The 14,934-nt window shown below is 43.1% G+C and overlaps 8 protein-coding genes across 8 annotated transcripts; all 8 read right to left on the minus strand.

Moving 5' to 3' along the window:
* Window positions 1-1,353: 1,353 nt before the first annotated feature.
* Window positions 1,354-2,607, minus strand: MONOS_15534 (uncharacterized protein; the record flags this gene model as incomplete). The annotated part of the gene is made up of 1 exon (XM_067868418.1): window positions 1,354-2,607. The coding sequence occupies one exon, from the start codon at window positions 2,605-2,607 to the stop codon at window positions 1,354-1,356; it is 1,254 nt and encodes a 417-aa protein (XP_067730136.1).
* Window positions 2,608-3,095: 488 nt separating this feature from the next.
* MONOS_15535 (uncharacterized protein) lies at window positions 3,096-3,392 on the minus strand (the record flags this gene model as incomplete). Its single annotated transcript, XM_067868419.1, has 1 exon — window positions 3,096-3,392. The coding sequence occupies one exon, from the start codon at window positions 3,390-3,392 to the stop codon at window positions 3,096-3,098; it is 297 nt and encodes a 98-aa protein (XP_067730137.1).
* A 105-nt stretch (window positions 3,393-3,497) lies between these two features.
* On the minus strand, window positions 3,498-4,157 carry MONOS_15536 (uncharacterized protein; the record flags this gene model as incomplete). Its single annotated transcript, XM_067868420.1, has 1 exon — window positions 3,498-4,157. The coding sequence occupies one exon, from the start codon at window positions 4,155-4,157 to the stop codon at window positions 3,498-3,500; it is 660 nt and encodes a 219-aa protein (XP_067730138.1).
* A 94-nt stretch (window positions 4,158-4,251) lies between these two features.
* MONOS_15537 (uncharacterized protein) lies at window positions 4,252-5,163 on the minus strand (the record flags this gene model as incomplete). Its single annotated transcript, XM_067868421.1, has 1 exon — window positions 4,252-5,163. One exon carries the CDS (start codon window positions 5,161-5,163, stop codon window positions 4,252-4,254), a length of 912 nt encoding a protein of 303 aa, XP_067730139.1.
* A 179-nt stretch (window positions 5,164-5,342) lies between these two features.
* Window positions 5,343-5,588, minus strand: MONOS_15538 (uncharacterized protein; the record flags this gene model as incomplete). The annotated part of the gene is made up of 1 exon (XM_067868422.1): window positions 5,343-5,588. The coding sequence occupies one exon, from the start codon at window positions 5,586-5,588 to the stop codon at window positions 5,343-5,345; it is 246 nt and encodes an 81-aa protein (XP_067730140.1).
* A 78-nt stretch (window positions 5,589-5,666) lies between these two features.
* Window positions 5,667-5,993, minus strand: MONOS_15539 (uncharacterized protein; the record flags this gene model as incomplete). Its single annotated transcript, XM_067868423.1, has 1 exon — window positions 5,667-5,993. The coding sequence occupies one exon, from the start codon at window positions 5,991-5,993 to the stop codon at window positions 5,667-5,669; it is 327 nt and encodes a 108-aa protein (XP_067730141.1).
* A 1,032-nt stretch (window positions 5,994-7,025) lies between these two features.
* MONOS_14780 (uncharacterized protein) lies at window positions 7,026-8,744 on the minus strand. The gene has a single exon (XM_067867610.1). It carries the CDS (start codon window positions 8,708-8,710, stop codon window positions 7,379-7,381), a length of 1,332 nt encoding a protein of 443 aa, XP_067730142.1. The 5' UTR covers window positions 8,711-8,744; the 3' UTR covers window positions 7,026-7,378.
* Window positions 8,745-9,884: 1,140 nt separating this feature from the next.
* Window positions 9,885-14,795, minus strand: MONOS_14779fu16685 (uncharacterized protein; the record flags this gene model as incomplete). Its single annotated transcript, XM_067867608.1, has 1 exon — window positions 9,885-14,795. The coding sequence occupies one exon, from the start codon at window positions 14,793-14,795 to the stop codon at window positions 9,885-9,887; it is 4,911 nt and encodes a 1,636-aa protein (XP_067730143.1).
* Window positions 14,796-14,934: the final 139 nt, after the last annotated feature.

Genomic DNA, 14,934 nt, shown 5'->3' on the forward strand with positions numbered 1-14,934 from the left:
TATAATCACATTGAATACAATCACATTCGTTTATAGTCACATTTTTCCATGCACCGATATTTTTTGATAGTTTTTCATTTATTTTTCATCTCATATAATCACTGAGCTGAAAATATAAAATGACAATTTTATTATTATGGGTGGATTTTTCAATGAAAAATCGATTTTTTGATCAAAAATTTCAAAAAATCGATTTTTCAAAAAAAAAATGTTAAAATTAGTCTGAATAACATAATAAAACAATAAAAATTGTTATTTCTATTGAAAAATGTGTATTTGTCAAGTTTTTTCAAAAATAAAAAAATTGACCCAATATTAATTATTTCAAAAATCAAATTTCATTTTTTTTCTGTGTTAAGTCACATCGCTTATAATCACAATCGGATATTGTCACAAAAAGTTATGCAAAAACCGATGAGATAATATCCGGTTTAGGCTGAACAATTGTATTTTCAAAGGTTATTTTCTTTTTTTAATCGTTTTGCTCATGAAACAGATCGCAGAAAGACAGGTTTACTCCGAGATAATGAGTATTGTTCACAATTTATGGGTTGTTTAAGTGAGAACTTCGCCCTCCCCAAAATGACGTGGAAAAAAAGGGCGAAATAAAACACAAAACAATAACATTAATAATTGAAAAATGAGATAATGCATTCTCCACTTCACTTCACCACCAGCTTCGCCTTTTCGACTTGGTCGCGAAGACCAGAGGGCAGGGGACATTGCCACTCGGAGCTCTCACCTGCAGGCTGTGCAGGGATCCGGTGAGGCGAGTATTCTGTTCGGAGCAGAAAGAAGAACCACTCTCGCTTTCGCGAGGAGTGGAAAAGAAAACTGTCAATGCAGGACTCTGCCTCCCGCTCTTCTGCTGATCCAGCAAAGCTAATCCACCCACCACGCGCTGTATGGATTGCTCTGACTCTTCCGTGTTAAAAACAATCGTTATCGTGTTGAGGAGAAAGCTTTTGATTGATACTGTTTATTCAATCTATTTGTATCTTTCCAGGCTCTAGGCGTACGCTAATCACTTCGTGCGTTTGATCTTCTTTTCTCTCTTTCTATATTTCCCTTTATTCTTGTCATCTCCCCACACACTTCTGGCTCCCCCTCGCACCACTCAGCCTTTCGTCTCTCTATCCGTCTTGCTATTATCTCGGAGCAAACCTGTCTTACTGCGTTTTTATTTATTCGCAATGGAGCGAATCTACAAACGCAAGGAGCAGGTTTGCTCCTCAATAATGAGTCTCGAAATCCCTTTTCTTTCCGTATGTGTGATCAAAAACCCCTTTCCTAGCACGCTCCAGTGCAGCGGATGAGTTGAGAGCGTGCGTGTAGTGGTGCAGACCTCCTGATCTACACCCGCTCCCTCTTGGGATATCTTTGAGGAAACATAGATTTGGCCCGTGCCTCTTCAGTGTCATTTCCTATCTGTCCAATACTTCTTCCGTTACGCCTCTTCCGATCTTTTCCCCTCTTCTTCAACGGAGTTGGATCCCTCTCTCCAGTTAGCTCACAGATGCTGTTGGGGATAATGGAGGGTGTCCTCTGACTACCTGGTCGTCGGGGTGTGGAGCTTCGTGACTGAGCCATTACACCTCTATTTACTTCTCCACTCAACAGCTTCTTTCTTCCTTTTGATCGCTTTCTCGCAAGTTTCTTCCCTTCTTCAGATCCCGCTTTGGGTAATTCATCGGTGCGATCTTTCATATCTGCATCTGCTATCTCCAGTGTCCCTTCCTTCGTGTCTCCGCTCTTATCTGTCTTATTATCTTCTCCCCTCTGGGGTACTGATCCACCGATTGTCTCCAGGATCCAATTTGTGTCTTGCACCGGTAACACGGTATAGTATTCCTGGGCCACTCTCGAACCAGGCGCCAATCTCACATACGCATTGATTGCTTTCCAATCTGCGTCTTGTTGTCTTGCTAAGTGTGTAATCGCTGCGTGTCTTATTGAGTACGCGGAAAATGTATCAGGTATTCCGTTCTCTCTCAAAATAGCCGTTTGTTCTTCTTTCATCTTCTGCAGGGAAGCGGGTCTACTCCCTTCTATGTCGAACCACACATGTTCGCACTTAAAGGTCGTCTTCACATAGTCCATCCAACATTGGAGCGCCCACACTGCATCGATACGTGGATTGGGGTGTTTCTTTATTATAACTTTGATAACCTCACCTCCAGACGTCTTGGTTCGTTCTTGTGTCTGGACAAAGTTTTCTATAAGTATTGTTGTCTCAATCCTCATTCTTTCCAGCTCTGCTTGTCTTAACGCTCCAAAAATCATAGTGAGGATGAGAGCTCTCCTTTGGAAGATTTGTGTATTCGTCTTATCGTGGGTGGCTTCTGCCCATTTCGTGATGACTGTCAAGTCCCACATCGATTTGTATCGTTTGCCTCTTCTTGGTTTCTCCCCCACATAGGTCTTTAGAAATGTCTCTATGTCTTTCACGTCAACCTTAGTCTCTCTGAAGAGGTTAATAGAATCCAGCACCTTCCGTACTGTCTGATTTATCACTCCACTTGAGAGGTTTGTATTCGAAAGTGTTTCGATGAACTCTGCCATAATCCATTTGGCATCTCTAGTTGTGAGGGGGTCGGTATCATCCATGCTTTCTCTATCTTGGAATTGCATGAATCTTCGCAGCGCTCTCCACGTATCTCTTTCACTCTTTTGATTTTTCAGTATTGCTGCTGTTATATCCTTCGCTCCAATGTTTTCTCCCCACTCTTAAACGATGTCCCTTCCATGTGTATTTTCCTCTCCAGTGTAATGCTAATTCCCTCTCCTGGGGGAAATTTCCAGCCTTCCCTTCTCATCTTCGCTCCAGGTGTCATTCACTCCTGATAGGTCCCCAGGGTCTTTGTTAAATGCGCAGACTGCAGAAGCGGGGTCAAGGCCTGCCCTCGCCAAGCTGGAAGAATCAGAATCGTTAGTTCCCTCTGGGCTTCCTTCATCTTCTCCTTCAAGGTTCGTTCGATATCTCTTGTGACCGGATGGACAAGCACTATCTCGTTTTCTTGTGTTTTTCTCTCTCTCTCTTCCTTCTCACGGAGGATAGTCTCCCAGTTCTTCCGCAGGGCACCGGCGCAATCTGTTCAGAAATTATATCCAGTGTTCTCGGAACGACTATTTGCAATATCTCTGCGACTTTCTCCCCCTTCAGTGCATAATCCGGCTTTCTCGCCATCCGACTGAGTGCATTTGCTTCCGTGTTCTGTTCTCCCTGGAGGTGTTCCGTCTGTTATGTAATGTCCAGGCTGTTCAGTTTCTTCTCCAATGCTCTCAGTGTTGGAATGAGCGATGGCGCTACCCTCTTCTTCTGTATTGTCCATCTCGTGGACATATTGTCTGTCCTCAGACGAATATGGTCTGTCTTCTGTTGTTTCAGCCATGCTCCCTTTCTCTCGACAGTCCTCAACACTGCTCTGGACTCCTTCTCGTTGATTGCAAGTGTGCTCTCCTAAAGGCTCCAACTCCCGTGGACATATATTTTCTCCTCATTGTTCTCTTTCGGTATTGTTAACACTGCACCCCATCCCAGCTCTGACGCGTCCGTTATTAGCTCTGCTGGTCTGTTCCTTCTCTTCAGACTCCTTGGTCTGTTTTCTTGTAGGGTCTTTCTCCAATGTGTTAATTCTCCCAGAATCATTGGGTTGACTATCACGATTCCCTTCCAGCCTCCGCGGGCTATTGCCTGCCTCAGTATGTATTGCATACGCTTCATCCACAAGCTCGCTGGTGGGTGTTGAAACCTCACAAAATTCAACCTCCCGAGGAGTGCTGCTAAGTCTCTCGTGTTTTGTCTCCTCCTTTTCTTTGCATGTGCTATCCATTTTCGCACATCCTCCAGAAGCAGCACTCTCTTCCTCTCCTGGATCGTCACTTCCATCTTTTCTAAATTGAAAATCCATCCCAGAAACTCCATGCTCCTTGCGAGTTCCAACTTCAGTTTCTCTTCCGACAGAATCCATCCCAGACTCCTCAGGAACTTGGCTATCTCCTGTGAGATCGATTTCTAAACTTCCCTGTCTGGGCATGAGGAGGATGTCGTCCAGGTGTATCACTAACTTCACTCTCCACTTTTCTCTGATATATGACGCCGCCCGTCTCATTATCTTCGTGAAAACTCTGGGCGCATCCTTTGCCCCAAACGGCATCCCTACGTGAGCGTAACATTGACTTTGAAAGCTGAAGCACAGATAGGGACTGAATTGCTCGTCCACTTTGACATGTTGATACGCACTCGATATATCAAGAGTGGTCATCCAATTGTTCTCCTCTAGGAGTTCCACCACTGTCTCCTGGGAATCCATCTTGAAATGCTTTCCCCTGCACTTCCTCGTTAAGAGCTCTGCAATCCAGGATCTTTCTCCACTTTCCGTTCTTCTTTATCACCATGAATGTCAGGTTGAACAACTTCACCTCCGACTCCTGTATGGACTTCACCACTCCGTCCTTCAATACCTCCTCCAAGAGGGATAAATAATTGTTCGTCATTTCTGTCGTCCTCGAAAACTCCTGTTTGTGTTTTCTCTCCTCGAGTGAGATTGGGGACTGGGGACATTTCCATCGAACTCTAATACCACAGCTCACTAGTTTGTCTCCCCCAATCTTCTTCCACTCGCTCAGCCTGTTCACTTGTCTCCAAGGAATGAGCTCCTTCGGTGGTCCAATCACTATACTCCCCTTCACTTCTGGAGTCTTGTGACCATATTGCAACTGTGTACTCTCTTCTCCTTCGAGAATATCTGCTATCGTTCTCCACAAGTTCTCCTCCAGGGTGCTCCCAATTGGGGACTTGATAACAGTCCCAGAAGCTCTCAAGACTCCCTTCTCGTTCCTCCTCTCGCTCATCTGTCCCATCACTCGGGGATATGCTGAGTCTTCTTTTGTTCTATTTGTGTCGTGTTGCGCGTCTTCTTTATGTATCCTTATCGCGCGATCTTCTGTGGTCTCTTGTTCTCTTATCTTCTCGTGATCAAACATAATCACACCATCTCTGATAATCTCCTGCTGTTTCAAGTTTTCCTTTTTCATTTTTATCTCGCAATGAGCTGCGGTTTCTTTTCGTTTAGTTATTTCGCTGGAGCCTGTCCCTCTCTCTTTTCTCTCTGTCTCGCGGCAAAGCACGGCTCTCTCTCCTCTCTCTGCTCTCGCGACCATTTGTTGGCTCCAATTGTTGATTCCATAGCTGTCCCTGCTTGGGTACTTGGGGGAGCAGGTGGCAATTGTTCAGTGATAGGGACTAGCCTCCCAGCAATGGTTGGGATGAACTGTGCTTGGAACTGGGGCATTCTCTTCTTTCCCTTGAATTCTGTGAAGCTCCTTCCGTATCCCCTTCTCTAAAGCTGTCTGTATTCAAATCCTTGTGTGCTCCTTCCCGAGCTGTATCTTCTCGGGGGTCCACTCCTGGCCGTTCCAAGGCCGAAACCTGTTGAGGAGTCGTGAGATACACCGTATCCTGTTGCATCTCCCTCTGCTTGAAAAAATCTGGTGCTCTCCACCAGCTTCTTCAGGTTATCCGGCACCTCCTTGGACATTCCTCCTTCTTCAAAACCTTTTGCGCTTTCCCAACCCGATTGGGTCATAACTTTCAGAAAGTTAATTCTGCTGATACAGTTGGCAATAAGCGTATAGGTGCAAAAGAGTCCTCTCAGTCGTTCTTTTTATTCTTCCATGAGGTGCGCCTTCCCTTGTTCCTTCACTGTCAGTGCTGCGACCGCTTTCGCTGCTTCAAAGCCCGATTCCAGGGCAGGCTGGAGGAGTTCGATTGCTCGGCTAGCTTCCGGTGAGTATCTTCTTCCGTTTGTTGTGCTGGCTGCTCTGGCCAGCGCATTCCAGCTTGTGTCCGTGTGTCCTGTAAAAAACTCCTTTTCACTCTCCGGGACAAAAGCGTTTTGGATATTCTCGCTCATTCTGACAGATCCAGCTTTGCAAAATTCAATAAACTTCTTAAGTTCACCCGTCTGTCTACTGGGAGTGAACAATTCCATGGGAAAATTCCAAAAAAGTCTTGTGAGCTTTCTTCTTCTTCCTGCTCTTCTGCGCTTCTTGAATCACTCTCGCAATCTTTTTCTTTGTCCCATCTCTTCATTTGGTTCATTGCACGACGGTCCCTCAACTGTTGCATGAGTTTCATCTTTGTCGATCTCTCTTTTCCTTTCTCATTGGGGTAGTTCCTCTTGCTCCGGAGCGACTTGTTCTTGTTTGGCTTCTAGCAATTTCTTCGATCATATTTTCCACTCTCATCAGTCTCTGAGCCAGATCAAAATCCGTTCTCTCCCCGTCACTGTCAACCAATCCAACAGGATCATGTAGCATTTTTGATGCTGACAATGATGTTCAAGAAAATGTGAGTACTAGTTAAGTTTGATCTCAAACCACACATACAAAATAATGAATACTCATTGTCGAGGAGCAAACCTGCATCTTGCGTTCAAAGATTCGCTTTATTGTGAATGAAAAGAATTCACAATAATATTTGTTTTTCCTCTTTTCATTCAAAAAACTGCACTTATTCGATTGAAATATAAATCCATTTTGCTCTTCAAAAAAAAAAAAAAACCACAGACACTCCACCCCATTTCATCAGACGCGTTTTTGTTCTGGCTTTTCAGCAAATGGAAAAGTCTTCAGCCAAACAGACACATAAACAAATGCCCATCACTTATAGCATGCGTTTATTTGCCTTTTCACTTTTTCCTCAACAAAAAAACAAAAAATTCATTTGAAACAATAATTACTATTTTTTCACCCTTTCACTTTTGTTTTCGTGTGCCAAACACACCTCTCTCCATTTCTCAAAACTGTTTTTTCATCTCCAATTCTCCTATTCTGTGAATATGCCTTTGTTTTCGATGTCAATTCCAAACAGCTCTGTGCCTTCACGCATATCAATAATTATCAGCCAACAACAATACTCCAGAAAACACATTTGAAACAAAATGGCTGTTTCAGAAATAATTTTTTTTGGGGGGGGTATTTCATTTTTTTTCAAATAAGAAAACACATGATGGTTCAAATTGTTTTTCATTTTCATTCATTCCTTTGCTGTTGAAGTTCCAATTCAACAAAAAAGAACAACAACAAAAAATATAAAATTAAAGCAAACACTCGTTTTTGTTCAAGAAATCAGTCATTCTCTTTTTGCTTGCGATTCGGAAACCGCAACAAAATTTCTTCACTGCGACTGACCAACTTGAGCATTCACAATGTCATCACTTCTGTTTCTGCTTCGTCGCCCCAATGCCAACTTTCTTTCCCCTCTCCTCATTCGGTGTTTCAAATCGTTCAAATTGTTCGATCCGCTCTCATTCGGCTTGTTTGTCGTTTCCATCATTCTTCCTTTTCCAGTTTTGTGCTCTTCAACCACAAACAACTACAGATATGATGTGTTGCAGAAACTGCTACTCCCAATACCGCTTCCTCTGCCAACATCGCTCGCATTTTCATCGTCGATTGCATCAGACGCTGTCACAATCACCATCTCTGCAGGAAAGTGCCCGAAGAACTCTCGCTTCAGCTCCACAAGCGTGGGCCTGTTCTTCGCCTGCAGCGTCACACACGCTTTCGTCGTCTCACCAAAACTGCTTGTCTCAATCACCCCCATGTTCGGCCTCTCCCCATTCTTTATCTTCTCTCCAGCCGTCTCAGCCTCAAAGTCTCCAAACGGGATCTGCAGTGTCAAGCACTCCCACAGCATCATCCCTATCGAGAATACAACAGTCTTCTTCGTTGTGTGTTTCTTTGTCCCATTCAGCAGCTCCGGTGCCTTCCACCTTAGACACTCTTTTTTGTAATTGTCCTCATCCTCAAAGGCTGAAGAAGGAAGAGAGTCTTCATCATCATCACTGGCAGATGTGGCAACAGTTGATGATGAGATGGAAGAAGAGTCAGAATCATCATCAGACAATAAGTCTGAATGCATTACAATGCAGATCACCATGTGTTCTGAGAACAATACAATGTGTGGACTGAGATTATTCAATGATTGAAGAGGGCTTTCCATTTCATCAAATGAGTGAAGAGCTCCATTTGCCACCCAGAACAGGATCTGGGCAGCTGTTTGTTCTCTTTCTTTCAATGTGCCTATTGCTATCTCCTTTGTTTTATTCCTTCCATGAAGCAGCATGAACAGCGAATCCCTCAAGTCCACAATCAGCTTCTCATGAGGAGATGAACAGGCCATTGCATCCACAAGATTTGACATTGATGACGTGGTTGGGCACAAATCCTCCCCTCGAACAAATGTTGAATCTGAATCAGTTGTTGAAGTGGTTGAAGTGGATGAAATGGATGGTGATGGTGTTCTCTTTCTTGTCTCTTCTTCATCAACCTTTTCCAACATCCATTGAGGGATCTTGTCTGAATCTCTTCCCAAAATGTATTCTGTTGAGCCACTCTCAGATAGAAGATGCTCAGATGACTCTGAATGTTGCATATTCGTGTCATATATTCTCTTCTTCATCCTCTCATCATTCTTCTTCTCTGCCTCCCTTTCAGCTCTCCTCCACTGCTCCTCAGGAGACATCTCCATCGTCACCATCTCAAATACCTTCGGATCCTTTCTGATGTTATCATTCACAATCTCTTGCAATTCCTCATTTCTTTCCTTCACTTTCCTCCACCGAACAGCCAGAACAACAATGATTACAAGCAGAAGCACAACAAATACAACACACACAATCACAATAATTTGCCACATTGACATTTCTTTCTTTCCTCCTTCAACAATCCTTTCATCCCCATTAGCTTTGGGCTCACTTCTGTTCTTCAGAATGAAAGAATCAGTCGATGATGGGTTTTTGGCATCCCCAAACAGTATGCTCACTCTCACCTCTGCATCATCTCCTGCCTCACGAATTATCTCCTTTTTCAGCCTCCCTTCGACTTCTGTCTCCGACACATATCCGCTCTCATCAAACTCATATTTCTCTATCTGCTTTTCATCGCCTATCTGCTTCACAATCATGAATGACAAGTTGCATGGGAGAAGAAGCCTCCCTTTGAACACTACCTCCACTTCTTCTCCTTTCTCCTTTGCTTCCACACTCTCCAACACAGGAATGAAGAATGAAGAATCCCTTTCAGAAATAATCCCTTCAAAGATGCACACATCATTCAAAAGCCACAACGATGTGCTTGGTAAAACCCCATCTCCACCTTTCAAACTCATCACATTCAATGTTCCTGAATCTGAACAGATGATATTTCTTCTCAGTGATGGGTAATTTGCTATTGATGGATTGTTATTCTCAAATAACCCCATTTCAATTCCAACACTTCCTCCACTCATTGTTATTCCTCCATCGGGTGAATTCGAAATTGTTGTGTCTTTCATCACCACAGAACTCTTCGAGAAGTCAACAACTGAACCATTCCACTGACAGATCTTATTACCAACGCCATTTATTTCTTCGGCATTATCAGCCAGGCTTCCCTCAAATGTGCACGAATCCACCAAGACATTCTCAGTCAAAGCAATTGCCACTTGACTCCCCTTTGATGACTCTGACGTGCACTTATGAAAAGAACAGTTGCACATCTCAAAGCTTGTCATGTGCTGAGCTGTGCAAATAATGCAAGGCCCAGAAGACAGCCGGCTGATGTTTGAGAATGATGATAACGCCAAAGATAAAACGAGTGAAGAATAGCCATTTTCAAATGAGATCAGACTTTCATTTTGCAAAGAGATATTTGTGGCTGTTAACTTTGAAATGCTCACTTTCTTACTCTTTCCACATTCAATCACTGAGCTTGTGCATTGGACATTGCAAACAGTCAGATCTTCAAATGTTGCTCTTTCTGAGCTCAATATCTGGAACATTGGTTTCGAGAATTTCAAATATCCAACACCACATCGATCTGCCTCAAATATCCCATTTTCAACAACCAGTAGAGAAAAAATCAAAAAGGGTCCGCGATTTCTCCATTGATCCGCTCTCCGATAGGAATGAAACAGATTCGAGAATAAGAGATCCATTCAATTGGTGTATTAAGCATGAGCAGACAACATTCTGCATTCCACCAAAAACAAATGAAACTCTCTCAATTCGAACAGACTCTGATGTCGTCACAGCCCCTTCCCCAGCCAAGTTCATCTCATTCACTTTTATCTCCCCATTCCTGCTTGCCTCCATCGACTTGATTGTCACCTTCTGAGCTGAGCATGAGCCAGTTAGTGTTGTCTCATTCCATATCAGCAGCTGCGAATAATCCGATGGAATGATGTGGCTCACCCCAACATTCAGCGATGAGCATGCGCTCTTCATTTCCCCACAATTCTTGCTGTCGCTGCTGTTCCCCACAATCGATGACACAAATATGAATTCGCTCCTGAACACATACACTCTTCCCAACAGATCCTCTTCATCCTCATAATTGTCTGCTGTGCATCCCCATATCGCCAGCTCCTTCACAAATGGCTCCCCAAAGTTTATCAGGAACTGTGATTCACTTATCTGCGAGTCAAGATCTGTGCACTTCACAAACACATCTCTCCCTTTCAATGCAACATTCCCCTTGAATGTGATGTTCGACAGCACAAATGGCAATGCCTTCTGTGTGGCACTCTGTGTTTTCAAAAACAATCCTCCTCCTCTCCCGTTGTTCGAACAGAAGCAGTCTGTCACATTTGTGTGATTCATTTCCAGTCTCCCCCTCTCATTGAGAAGGAAAAACATCCCTCCTCCTTCATTCGAGCTTGCCGATCCACATTTATCAATTGTCGAATTCTCCATTTTCAATTTCACTTCATTCTGCATATCACAGAAAAGAAATGAAGGGTCGCTTGACTCACTGTGCGTCACATTCACAAACGAGCATTGCTCAAACAGAACATTCCACTCTTCAACTTCTGCATTATTATTTCCATTTTCTGGAATCTCATTATCATTCATCACAATTGCACTTTCCCCACTCAACGATATTTCTTCAAAGGAAACATCGCTCATAGTTATCACACTTCTAACTGATATACTCATTATCTCATGCATCGTTGAGAATCCAGCTATGTTTGTCTTTTCGATTGAAACAATTCCTTTTGAAGCACTTATCAATACAAATGTCAATTCACCTTCAGCATTGTCACTCATGTGAATTGAACATCCTGCAATACTCGTATTGATTGCATCTGAGCCTGTCTGCATGAGGATGTTTGCCTCGTTATCGAAGGCACTAGGGATCAGAATCCCCACTTCTTTGAATTGAACAACCCCTTTGCATTCAACAACAGCATCCTTGTCTCCTTCAATTATTTTCACAAATTGAATTTTGTCTGTTTCGCCATTTGTTCCTTCCAGCCTCATCCCGCTCACACTCATTTCGCTCCTCACATCACAAGTCCCCTGAATGGCAATCGACTCAATCCCCAAACTACTCCCTCTCTTCAGCCCATAATCAACAGACCCACACGGATACTCCAACAGCCCACACACAACCACATTGTTTCCTTCCCGCGCAACATGCACACTCGACCCAACCTCTTTCCAGAAATAGATCAGTGGGATTGCACACTCTCTGTTTCCTCCATCATACCCTCTCATCGAGTCTTCGGTCAGCATCTCCAGTCTATCTTTCACAAATGGCAGGGTTTCGTTCTTGATGCTGCTGATAAGCGATGGAGATGAAACAAACAAATCTTTTCCATATTTTGCATTGTTTGGTTTGTCAGAAGAAAAAGTTGGAGAGGATATCACAAAATCTGTCTCACCCATTTCACTCAACAAGTTCAACATTATTCCTCCTCCATGTCCAACTTCTTCCCCTTCAAATGGAGCTGTGCAACAATAAACCTTGCACTTGTTCATCAACAGATTCGTATTTGCAGATGCCTCATAAAAGAGTGCACCTCCTCCAATCTCATTTCCTTCTTCTTCAACAGCACACCCTTCGAATGTGCAATCATTTATTTCTGCTTTGTAATCGCTTCCATCATAACAATCGTTCGTAATGCTGATGCACCCTCCACTTCCCTTCGAACGAGTAATCGATGAAAATGTGCATCCTGTTATCTTCTCGATATTTCCATTGTGGCACTCAACAACACATCCATTGCCAAATGTGATTTCTCCAAAATCGCTGTTTGTCATGTTCATTGAAGGCCTTGAATTAATACTTCCCTCAACAATGAAAAACGAAGAATCTCCTTTTTTCATATTCACTGTTGAAAACTCAATCACTTCCACAGCCCCTCCAACAACACTCACAAACACTGTTGAAAGAGCCTCAGCTCCTCCTTCCATCCCACATTTGTTCAGTGTGAGTTTCTCAGAATGGCATTCAAACACACATTCATGAGATGAAAGCGATTGAATCAAAGAAAATACAATGCTGGTCATTGACACAGAAACTGAGTTCTCAATCAATCCGCTTTGCGTTCCCTCTGTCAGATCGGCAACACCGCATTTCATTTCATTCTGTTTTGCTTTGACGTTCCATTCATCTGTCCTCAAGCTCAATTCATCCTCAAAGGCAAATGATTCAAAAATGGTTATGTCTTTTTTCTTCCCTTCAAAATGGACTGATGCTGCCTTCGCGATTGTGGAGCATGGTAATGACTCATATCCACACATCGAAAAATCATGACTTGACATTCCTCCTCCAACAAAGGCAGATCCTGAAAAGTTATCCCACAGATACACCACCAGCGGGATGGCAAATGCATCATTCAATGTTGATCTCTCGAATCCATTCAATTTCGTAAAGTTATTCAAATCAACTTCAAATCCCATCGACCTTCTGCTAATCACACTTGTGAGTTCATGTGCATTAATGAACATTTCTTTCCCCTCTCTCGCATCACACCCAGAAAATGAAACATCTCTCAAAATGAATGAACTTGCCCCATCATCCAGATGAAGATAAATCCCTCCTCCATGTCCGTGCTCTCCACCTGTGTTTTGTGTTGCCTTGCAGCTCGCAAGTTCAAATAAATCACTTTCATCATTCGGAAATATTGCCCTTGCTGAGTCAGCATCTGTCATATTTCCCACGGTGAATGATGATCCTTCTTCCATCTCAACCCACAATCCTCCTCCATTTCCTCCATTGCTCTCACACCCAGACATCGTCCCTCCAACTATTTCCAGTGAGCAATCTCTCCCAAGTGTGCATTCCATTGCTCCTCCATCTCCTCCATCTCCTTTGAATCCACTCATCGTGTTGTTTGTGAGCTTCAGCATCTTGGCTGAATTTGTGGAAATTGCTCGAATTGATCCTGATGGCAAATCTGTTTGTGAAGATGCTTTCACTGAAAGTGTTGAATCTTCACCCGTCAAAGATGCTCCATTCACCGCCCCAAACAAAACACTATTTCCTGTCGAGCTCATATCCTCGGCACTCAAAGAAGTGAATGAACCAGCGGTATTGATTCCATCGAGAGAAATCAACGGACAATTCCCAATAACCAGAGACAATACATTCAACAATGAAACTGAAACCTCACCTGCTGTTGCTGATAAAAACACATAAGACAACGCTGATTGGGGATCTTGAAATGTCAGCGAGCAGCCATCAAGCGAAAATAACTGTGAGGTGGAACAGAAGAATGCTTCGTGGTTTGGAAGAGCAGATGGAACAGAGAAAACAAGTGAACTCATATTCGTATTTGCACTGACCGTTATCATGCTTCCGTCACTTCCATTCGGATCATCGCTCATCTCCCATCCACTGTTTTCATCTTTCCCCCTGATTGTGTGTTGGAAGGAGTTGAATATTAGCTCATTTTTCAGTTCAATCATCCCATCGACAACAATCTTCTTTTCACTAATTTGCCTTGTCAGAGAATGCTTCAGAGTCAGACAGGGAAACTCGGCAAACCCACAACGAGAATGATCAAATGCATCAACATTGCTCACAATGATCTCTTCTGGCAAAGGAATCAAATAAACACAAAGTGGAATTGGAATTGAATCATTTCCATTATCATATCCTTGTATCGTGCTCTTTGTATCAAACGAAGCTGTCAATGAAGCGATTTTCCCACCTTTTGCTGTTGTTTCCAGATCGACTGAGTCAACAAAAATGTCACTTCCCCATTTGGCTCTGTTCCCTTCAAATGCTGATGAAACAAGAAACTCTGCATTTGTATTTCTCACTTTCAGCCCAATCCCTCCTCCTCTCCCTTGGATGGTTGAGGCATAACAGTTTCTCACAACGCCTCCACTCACATTCAATGAACCAACATTCCCCACTTCAACCATCATCCCTCCTCCAAACTCAGAGGCTTCACTCCCACAGCCATCAAGTGTGCATCCATAAAGAGTTATTGAATATGACCCTTCATTTACGCTCATCAGCGATGATCCTGCTGTTGTCCTCACAATGTTGCTGAATGTGCAGTTATCCAGAGACAATGAAACTGAAGATCCTTGAGAAAATGAGATCACACTTGTGGTGCTGAATGTTTGTCCCCATCTCACATCTTTCATCTTCAACTCTCCCCCATCCATATTCACAAGCGAGTTCTGGATGCTCCTCTCTTCTGAATGATCTGCATCCATCGATATGTTCAATCTCTCCAAATTAATCCCTCCAGCCCCTTGAACCTCAAACAATCTGCTTCTTCGATTATTTTCAAATGATGAATTGTGAACCACAGACAGATCGCTCACAGCCAACTCCCCTGCTCCAACACAAAACAGACTCAGTCCATTTGATTCAAATTGTGTTTCAATAAATGAGCCAGCTGGAGAAACTCCATTCACAGAGATCGTTTTCTCTCCAATATCAACTCCCTTTCCTTCCACAACTGTTCCACTCAACACCTTGATTTCATTCACAAATCCAGAAATCATTTGAGTCAGACAATGACTCACTGTTGCACAGGGATAAGTTTGATCAAGTCCACAAAAATATGAATCTCTCACCTTGTTATCATTTGATGAACTTTTCACATATCTAATTCTACCTCCATCATTTCTCAACCAATTGCTT

The sequence above is a fragment of the Monocercomonoides exilis genome (assembly GCF_001643675.1).
Source record: "Monocercomonoides exilis strain PA203 chromosome Unknown scaffold15-1837935, whole genome shotgun sequence".
Classification (NCBI taxonomy): Eukaryota; Preaxostyla; order Oxymonadida; family Polymastigidae; genus Monocercomonoides; species Monocercomonoides exilis.

Coding starts and splice junctions, on each gene's coding strand:
- MONOS_14780 (XM_067867610.1), bottom strand. CDS start 8,710: ATGTCAATGTGGCAAATTATTGTGATTGTGTGTGTTGTATTTGTTGTG.